Below are 10,000 nucleotides of genomic sequence, written 5' to 3'. Positions count from 1 at the left end.
GACTGTGGAGTGGGGGTTTAGAGGGAGGCAGGGCTTCACCTCCCTACTTTTGAAACAGCTGGTAGCTGGTTGACCTGTTCAGACCAGCTCCATACTCAACATGGTTTGACCAGCTCAAGCTGTGTTTTGGGCGGCCTGTAGTGTAGTGGTTAAGGCAAATGACTGGGACACACAAGGTCGGTGGTTCTAATCCCGGTGTAGCCACAGTAAGATCCGCACAGCCGTTGGGCCCTTGAGCAAGGCCCTTAACCCTGCATTGCTCCAGGGGAGGATTGTCTCCTGCTTAGTCTAATCAACTGTACGTCGCTCTGGATAAGAGCGTCTGCCAAATGCCAATAATGTAATGAAACAGCTGGTAGCCGATTGACCTGTTCAGACCAGCTCCATACTCAACATGGTTTGACCAGCTCAAGCTGTGTTTTGAGACAGCTGGTAGCTGGTAATTCCAGGCGGGTCACAGCTGGATTTCTCCCCCGGGTTTGTCTCAGTTTACTCAGGTGGCGTGCGTGCAGGTGACCGGCTCCAGAGTGGGTAGGCGTGTGTGCAGTATTTGCTTTCGAAACTTCCTTTGTGTTGCTCAAGGTCTTGCCACTCCCAGAGGTGTTTAACGCTCCTGTTCCACTCTCAGAGGTTTTTACCGTTTCTGTTCCACTGCCAGAGGTTTTTAACACTCCTGTTCCACTGCCAGAGGTTTTTAACACTCCTGTTCCACTCCCAGAGGTGTTTAATGCCCCTGTTCCACTGCCAGAGGTGTTTAATGCCCCTGTTCCACTGCCAGAGATTTTTACCGTTTCTATTCCACTCTCAGATGTCTTTCTGCATTGTGTTTCGAAGCCCTCGTGTAAACAGTATTGTGTTGTGAAGACGCTTCTCTTTTCTATAAAATTCGGTTGACAGGAAATCCCTTTGATACAGTGTCTCGGCGTGGGTTAATCTTCAGTTTTTTTGGGGTTTTGGCAGCTTGCCCATTCCACCCATCAGCTGTCATACTCTGAATAACAGGCCCACTGTCGGGGGGAAAGAAAACGTGGGTAGACACAACATGGTCATTGGACCAGCCTGTAGGGCTGCCCCCCTCTCTGCCTGATCAGAATTACAATGTGTGTCAGTGTATCAGGCGGGGTCCTTCTGCCCCTGTACCATTACTGCTGCCTGAGCTCACAGACTGTGCCCCCCCCTCCCATCCCACCCGCACCTGCCACCCCCCCCCCCCCCCCCCCCATGCACCACCTTTGCAAGTTTCATCTTAAATGAAAATGCTGAACTACTAAGAACAAAGTGTGGGAAATTGGGGTGTTGAGAGTTTAATCTCCATGGCGACTGTCTGACCCATACCCCTTGTTCTCCTGTGAGGTGACAGCTGTTGGAAGGGCAGTCCCCCCCCCCCCCACCCCTCACAGAGGCTGTGGACTACAGAGACCTGTCGGAGGGCAAATATTGGTTTTCCCAGGGAAACGTCATTGTTGGCCCGACGCAATCTTGAGTCAAGGACATTCGCCTTTGTCACCTGTCTCAGCTGGAGTGAGGCCGTTCCCTTCTCTGACTCCCCCCCCCCCCGTGAACACAACGTATAGGGGGGGGGGGGGGGGGGGTAGGGTCCTCTCAGCGATGCACTGGTATGCTTGGAGGGACAGTCTTGGGGTCGGTAAATATCAGAGGGTGTCAGATTGAACAAATGTCTTGGATCTTCATTTCTGTGCTACGATGTTGAGACACGTATTTAAGTCTTTAAGACCTCTGCTGTGTAGGCTAGTCTCCCCTTAGGGTCCTGTGCCGAAATGATGGAATGAAAGCAGCCGTCCTCATCCTAAGAAAGAGATTTGGGGTTGATTATGTGTGATTACGTAATTCTGTTTGGGCCGAGGGCCACGTTCTGTAGCGGAGCCCGGTTTAGGCCCCTGGAATTCTGGGCACAAAAATGTGTAATTTCAGATTCGGATCCAGCAAAATTAATGGTGTCACTTAATTCATATTCAAAATCCACCTGGATTAATGCTGGCAGGTTCAAGGAGGTAAAAAATGAAACAGTCTTCAGCACATTTCCCTGTTACGATTCCAATACAATAAAAACAGTTAATGGGACAAACTGTTTAAAAAAATAAATAAAAGGATTTTAATGAAATTATTCTGACCAGCTGGCTGCTTGATCTTTAATCAGAAGTACACACTGAACATGATGCTCCTGGCAGCCTGCATGTGTGCTTTTGGCAAGAGACACAACAGCAGTGCTGGGTTTCACTAACGCCTTCTGCACTCAATCATAGATCACAATCACTGGCTTTACGGTCTCCCCATGTGTTTGTGTGTGTGTGTGTGTGTGTGTGTGTGTGTGCGGTGCGCACATGTGGGTGTGTGTGTGTGTGTGTGTGTGTGTGTGTGTGTGAGCGTGCAGTGCGTGCATGTGTGTGTGTGTGTGTGCATGTGGGTGTGTGTGTGTGTGCACATGCGTGTGTGTGTGTGTGTGCATGGAGTGTGTGCACGTGTGTGTGTGTGTGTGTGTGTGTGTGAGAGAGCGTGTGGTGAGTGCATGCCAGGGTATTGGTTTACTGTCCACGAAATACTGTCTGCAATAAAATGCACATTTTGTATGATCTGACTACAGTGTGTTGGATGTGTCAGTGGCTTAGTGCAGTGATTCAGTGTGAATTCCACCGCTTTGCATTTGCATCCAGAACACTCTGGTGGTGCTCCATGTCAACTGTAGAGTCTAACTGCACAGCCTGGTACCCTGCGCTCTGTAATGTGTGTCTCCTCATGTCAACTGTGCTGCCTTGGCTGTGTTACTCAGGGATCACGACCCAGTCTCATCTGCAACACTGTGACACTGTGACACAGTGTTTGTCTGGGAGTTCATAAGAAATATTCTTTCACCTCTAAAAATTTGTATTCCATCATAGCGACAAGATAAATTGAACAACAGCCCTGCAGGCATTCCAGTAGAACAGTGAAAAATGCTGTTCACTGAATACCAAAATAAACAAGAGGGATTCATGTGTAACAGGCCCTGTGCTGACTGTGTTACCTGTGTTTTAGGGGGAAATGCCCCAGACCCTGTGCTGACTGTGTTACCTGTGTTTTAGGGAGGAATGCCCCAGACCCTGTGCTGACTGTGTTACCTGTGTTTTAGGGAGGAATGCCCCAGACCCTGTGCTGACTGTGTTACCTGTGTTTTAGGGAGGAATGCCCCAGACCCTGTGCTGACTGTTTTACCTGTGTTTTAGGGGGAAATGCCCCAGACCCTGTGCTGACTGTGTTACCTGTGTTTTAGGGGGAAATGCCCCAGACCCTGTGCTGACTGTGTTACCTGTGTTTTAGGGAGGAATGCCCCAGACCCTGTGCTCCAGCACCATGTTCACTCCCAGTGGCTTCAGCCCCCACCTGGTCCCCAGCGAGGACCCCCCCGAGGAGGGCCCCGGCCCGGGCCCCGAACTGGCTGAGGGGCCCCGGCTGACCTCTGCCTCTCTGGACACCCTCATCCAGCACCTGGTCCCCACCGCTGACTACTACCCCGAGGTGAGCGGCCCCTACAGGCAGAGGGTATTATGGGATTTGTAGTCTTTTTTTTTAAACAGGGAAGTAATGGAAGGAGTTGTGGATCTATTAAAGTACCAGCTCTTGAATGCAGAGGTTTGTAGGTTTGTATGTGGGAGGTTCTACTGTACAGTTAGCAGATGATATACTGGTTGTGACAGACTTCTGCCGTGGTGTGAGTGGAATATATAAGGTTTGGGACTAACTGAGGTAGCGTAGCGTTAGCAGATGTAAGGTGCTTGTCTAAATGTGTTAGTGACTGACTCTGGTGTCCCAGCTCTGCAGAAGTACTGTAACGTTAGCGGAAGATGTAAGGCTTGCTGTGACTGACTCTGTTGAGGTAGAGTTAGCGGTAATGTTAGTGGATATGAGGCTTGCTGTGATTGACTCTGGTTAGGTAGAGTTAGCGGTAATGTTGGCAGTAATGCTAGCGGATGTGAGGCTGGGTGTGACTCTGGCTCCTGGCTCTGCAGAAGGCCTACGTCTTCACCTTCCTGCTGAGCTCCCGGCTCTTCATCCCTCCTCCGGAGCTCCTGTCCCGAGTCTGCCAGCTCTGCATCAAGCAGCAGCACCTGGACCAGATCCCCCTGGACATGGTGCGTGCCCATCCGTCTGTACACCTGTGTTCATCTGTCTGTACACCTGTGTTCATCTGTCTGTACATCTGTTCATCTGTCTGTTCATCTGTTCATCCATCTGTGCATCTGCTCATCTGTCGGTAAACCTGTTTATCTGTCTGTACATCTGTTCATCTGTCTGTACATCTGTTCATCCGTCTGTACATCTGTTCATCCGTCTGTACATCAGTTCATCTGTCTGTACATCTGTTAATTCGTCTGTACATCAGTTCATCCGTCTGTACATCAGTTCAACCGTCTGTACATCTGTTCATCTGTCTGTACATCTGTGTCCCTATCTGTCCGTGTGTCTGTCCATGGTCTGTCCTCATATCTGTCTGTCCATGTGTCTGTATTTATATCTGTATGTCTGTTTGTCCCTGAGTCTATATTCATATCTGTCAGTCTGTCTGCCTCCCAATCGATCTGTCTGTCTGCCTGTCTGTACATGAGTCTGTGTGCCCGTCTGTCTGTCCATGTGTCACTGTCTCACTCTCCTCGTGTCTGTCTGTCTGTCATTCTCTCTCTCTCTCTCTCTGAGTCACTGTCAGTCCGTCTCACTCCGGTGATTTATCTGCGTCTGGTTGTCATGCTGTCTGTACGCTGGCTAACGGGCCTGTGCGTCTGTCCGTGCGTTATTCCCGGCGCGTTCCCAGGCCAAGGTGCGGAAGTTCGGGCCGAAGATCCTGCAGCTGCTGACGGAGTGGACGGAGACGTTCCCGCTGGACTTCCGGGAGGAGCAGATGGTGGGACACCTGCAGGACATCATCCACAGGATCGCACCGTGCGACGAGGTCAGGGGTCGCCGCCGAGCCCGCAGGGCATTCTGGGTAGATTTAAGGGCAAAACACAAGAATAGTAATAAATCAGAAATACATGGAACGAGCCGTAGGTAGATATATGGAGAGATGGTCGAGGATGTATCTGTGTGCTCGGTCCAAATATGAAATATGCTCCTAATAAAGTGCTCAGTGAGTGTGTGTGTGTGTGTGTGTGTGTCTGAATGTGGGTGTGTGTGTGTGTGTGTGTGTGTCTGAACGTGGGTGTGTGTGTGTGTGTCTGAACGTGAGTGTGTGTGTGTGTGTGTGTGTGTGTGTCTGAACGTGGGTGTGTGTGTGTCTGAACGTGAGTGTGTGTGTGTGTGTGTGTGTCTGAACGTGGGTGTGTGTGTGTGTATGTGTGTATGTGTGTATGTGTGTGTGTGTGTGAGTGTGTGTATGTGTGTGTGTGTGTGTGTGTGTGTCTGACCGTGGGTGTGTGTGTGTGTGTGTGTCTGAACGTGGGTGTGTGTGTGTGTGTGTGTGTGTGTGTGTGTGTGTGTATGTGTGTGTATGTGTGTGTGTATGTGTGTCTGAACGTGGGTGTCTCAGCGCTGCTGTTCTCTCCTGCGCGCTCAGGAGGTCCTGCAGTAACTCATAACTCTGCATGGTTTAGCGAGCGGCCTGTCGCCCACGGCGATTAGACTCTCACCGCTACAGCTGTGGGAGGCGTGGGGCCAAATGTCTCTGTCTTTTTATTATTGTACAGTACAGTCCTTTACACTGCAGAAACCCAACAAAACAGTCCGTCTCAGCAAGCATTTTAGTCTCAAATTTAGATTTAGTCTCTTAAATTTTGGCTAAATGACACCAAAGATATTGCCAATGAGGCGAGACAGTTTGACTTGAGGGGTAAAAAAATTCACTTGTCAAGCAAACCTTAACATAAAACAAGCTGTTGCTTTCTACTTCAGAGAAACATAATACAGTTATTTATCTGAACTGAGAGTGGATTAGACTGACCAGGGGACAATCCTCCCCTGGAGCGATGCGGGGTTAAGGGCCTTGCTCAACGGTCCGACAGCTGTGCAGATCTTATCGTGGCTACACCAGGGCTTGAACCGGCAACCTTCCGGGTCCCGGTCATGCACCTTCGCCACTAGGCTACATGCAGCCCATAGATTACCAGACTAAAACACTTTTACATTATTGCCATTTGGCAGACGCTCTTATCCAGAGCGACGTACAGTTGATTAGACTAAGCAGGAGACAATCCTCCCCTGGAGCAATGCAGGCTTAAGGGCCTTGCTCAAGGGCCTAACGGCTGTGTGGATCTTATTGTGGCTACACCGGGATTAGAACCACCGACCTTGCGTGTCCCAGTCATTTACCTTAACCACTAGGCTACAGGCCGCCCCACTCCTTAAGACAGAGCAATGTGCGCTGGTGTGGTTGCGCGGTGGCCCGCGTTTGGCGCTGACGGCGGTGTGCTCCGATTGGCCAGGCGTACTGGAAGACCATGAACCAGATGCTGCAGAACCTGAGCCAGAAGCTGGCGGCCCTGAAGCAGGCGGACGAGGGCCTGGTCAAGTTCAGCGTCTCCTCCTCCACCTCCGACAAGATGGTGGCCTACAAGACCAAGCCCCCGCCCGTGCAGAAGGACGTGCTGAGCGTCTGCAGCGACCCCTACACCCTCGCCCAGCAGCTCACGCACGTGGAACTGGTGAGGAACGCGTCATCCCACAACCTCCTCCGTCCTTTTAAACTTCATCCCACAACCTCCTCCGTCCTTTTAAACTTCATCCCACAACCGTCTTCATCCTTTTAAACTTCATCCCACAACCTCCTCCATCCTTTTAAACTTCATCCCACAACCTTCTCCGTCCTTTTAAACTTCATCCCACAACCGTCTCCATCCTTTTAGACTTCATCCCACAACCTCCTCCATCCTTTTAAACTTCATCCCACAACCGTCTCCATCCTTTTAAACTTCATCCCACAACCTCCTCCGTCCTTTTAAACGTCATCCCACAACCTCCTCCGTCCTTTTAAACTTCATCCCACAACCTCCTCCATCCTTTTAAACTTCATCCCACAACCTTCTCCATCCTTTTAAACTTCATCCCACAACCTCCTCCGTCCTTTTAAACTTCATCCCACAACCTCCTCCATCCTTTTAAACTTCATCCCACAACCTCCTCCGTCCTTTTAAACTTCATCCCACAACCTCCTCCGTCCTTTTAAACTTCATCCCACAACCTTCTCCATCCTTTTAAACTTCATCCCACAACCGTCTCCATCCTTTTAAACGTCATCCCACAACCTTCTCCATCCTTTTAAACTTCATCCCACAACCGTCTCCATCCTTTTAAACTTCATCCCACAACCTCCTCCGTCCTTTTAAACTTCATCCCACAACCTTCTCCATCCTTTTAAACTTCATCCCACAACCATCTCCATCCTTTTAAACGTCATCCCACAACCTTCTCCATCCTTTTAAACTTCATCCCACAACCTCCTCCGTCCTTTTAAACTTCATCCCACAACCTCCCCCATCCTTTTAAACTTCATCCCACAACCTTCTCCGTCCTGTTAAACTTCATCCCACAACTGTCTCCATCCTTTTAAACTTCATCCCACAACCTCCTCCATCCTTTTAAACTTCATCCCACAACCTCCCCCATCCTTTTAAACTTCATCCCACAACCTTCTCCGTCCTGTTAAACTTCATCCCACAACCGTCTCCATCCTTTTAAACTTCATCCCACAACCTCCTCCATCCTTTTAAACTTCATCCGACAGCTGTCTTCATCCTTTTAAACTTCATCCCACAACCTCCTCCATCCTTTTAAACTTCATCCCACAACCTCCTCCATCCTTTTAAACTTCATCCGACAGCTGTCTTCATCCTTTTAAACTTCATCCCACAACCTCCTCCGTCCTTTTAAACTTCATCCCACAACCTCCTCCATCCTTTTAAACTTCATCCCACAACCTTCTCCATCCTTTTAAACTTCATCCCACAACCTCCTCCATCCTTTTAAACTTCATCCCACAACCTTCTCCATCCTTTTAAACTTCATCCAACAGCTGTCTTCATCCTTTCAAACCTTCATCTCATCAACCGTCTCTGTCCTTTTAAACACGTCAGCGTTCTCTTTCATGGGGAGAGAGAGAGAGAGAGAGAGAGGGGGAGAGAGAGGGAGAGAGAGGGAGAGAGGGGGAGAGAGAGGGGGAGGGAGAGAGGGGGAGAGAGAGGGAAAGGGAGAGAGGTGGAGGGAGAGGGAGAGAGGGGGGGAGGGAGAGAGAGAGGATGAGATGTGGGGGAGTGACATGAGGTGAGGGAGAGAGAGAGATATATAACAAGTCATACAGAGAGATATAACAAGTCATACAGAGTGTTTGCGGGTGAAAGAAGGTCACTGAGAGTGACAGTTTCAGGTGTTAACAAGGGGATGAACAGAGGAAGAAGCTCCCTCTCTCTCTCTAACTCTCTGTTCTCTCTCTCACTCACTCTCTCTCTCTCTCTCCCCCAGCCCAGTCACACGCATTCACCCAGCAGTCACCAGTCTGCCTGAGCCCACACGTGTATACAGTATGAAACCCCACTGAATATGAGACCTGGCTCTTTAACACATAGGGGATCCACACTATCTATAGCACACTGTCCCTTAGGCACACTTCCTGTGAGGTACTTCCTGTGGTTGGGAGATATGGCTGTCTTTCTGTATGTGAATGCCTGTTGTGTACTGGTGGTGCATATATGTGTGTGTGCGTGCGTTTGTGTGTGTGTGTGTGGGGGGAAGGGGGGGGGGGTATTTGTGCATGTGTGTGTTTGTGTCCAGGATTATCACAGATAGCACACAGCTTACATCTCTGCACACTGGTCTGGAGAAATGCACCTTTTCTGTTTTTCTCTTTAAGGCATCACTTACTCATCATTACTTTGCCGTCTCCAGGACTGGTTAAATCTTATCTTTGGTCATTTTAGTCTCTATTAATCAGCGGTTGTGTGTCTGTCGTGCTTTTTCGTTTCCAGGAGCGTTTGAGTCACATCGGGCCGGAGGAGTTCGTGCAGGCCTTCGCACAGAAAGACCCGCTGGACAGCTCACAGGTACAGAGAAAACACAGACACACAGAAAACACAGACACACAGAAAACACAGACACACAGAACACACAGACACACAGAACACACAGACACACAGAAAACACAGAAAACACAGACAAACAGAACACACAGAACACACAGAAAACACAGAACACACAGAACACACAGACACACAGAACACACAGACACACAGAAAACACAGACACACAGAAAACACAGACACACAGAACACACAGACACACAGAAAACACAGACAAACAGAACACACAGAAAACACAGAAAACACAGAAAACAGATCCAAATCTCGAGTAAACATAGACACAAGGAAGTGTGTCTTATCCGTGACTTGCCAAGCCTGCTGAGAAAAACACCTCAAGCTATGTTTTGAAACAGCTGGTAGCTGGTTGATCAGCTCATACCCAGCTTTATGACCAAGTCAGCCAACTGCTAGGAATACCACAAAGATATGGCCTTGTAGCAGCTTCCTCTACGGAGACAGAGAGGCGTATACCGGAGCCCTGTCTTTGACAGCGCAGGAGGGCGTTTTGGAGCCGAGCTCTGATCCTCGGTGAGAGGTCAGCGGGCTCACGTGGTGAGGAAACTCGGCAGACTCAAACGCACGCCGCTCTGTAATTACCGCCTGTGCCTCAGCTCCTCGCCGGTGTCGGTAACCCGCGGGCGTGTCTGGAGATGCCTCCTCCGTCTGACGCGAAGCTCGTAACGGAGCAGCAGGCTCCGCGCCGTCCCAGCATGCATCGCTTCTCGCTCTCTCTCTCTGCTCCACTGTGACCTCACGGTGAATTTGCGTGTAACCAGACAGGAGACGCTGAGGTCCAGGAACAGTTAAAACTCTAACCAGTGTGTGTGTGTGTGTGTGTGTGTGCGTGTGTGTCTTTCCAGCCCTGCTTCAGCGACCAGAAGAAGAAGACTAGCAACCTTGAGGCCTACGTCAAGTGGTTTAACAGGCTGTGTTATCTGGTTGCC

The 10,000-nt window shown here is 49.8% G+C and overlaps 1 protein-coding gene across 1 annotated transcript in view; it reads left to right on the top strand.

The window, feature by feature from the left end:
* LOC133124689 (ras-GEF domain-containing family member 1C-like) overlaps nucleotides 1-10,000 on the top strand; it is a 33,792-nt gene that overhangs the window by 17,969 nt on the left and 5,823 nt on the right. The window contains 6 exon segments of the mRNA XM_061236102.1: nucleotides 3,316-3,513; nucleotides 4,005-4,127; nucleotides 4,805-4,942; nucleotides 6,411-6,629; nucleotides 8,946-9,020; nucleotides 9,917-10,000. The exon segment at nucleotides 9,917-10,000 is cut by the window's right edge and continues 15 nt beyond it. Of these exon segments, the coding sequence (XP_061092086.1) occupies nucleotides 3,322-3,513; nucleotides 4,005-4,127; nucleotides 4,805-4,942; nucleotides 6,411-6,629; nucleotides 8,946-9,020; nucleotides 9,917-10,000 (831 nt within the window). The 5' untranslated portion in view covers nucleotides 3,316-3,321.

This window comes from Conger conger, chromosome 3 (genome assembly GCF_963514075.1).
Source record: "Conger conger chromosome 3, fConCon1.1, whole genome shotgun sequence".
In the NCBI taxonomy this organism is placed as follows: Eukaryota; Metazoa; Chordata; class Actinopteri; order Anguilliformes; family Congridae; genus Conger; species Conger conger.
The sequence above is the reverse complement of the archived record's forward strand: the minus strand, read 5'-3'. Positions and strand labels throughout refer to the sequence as shown.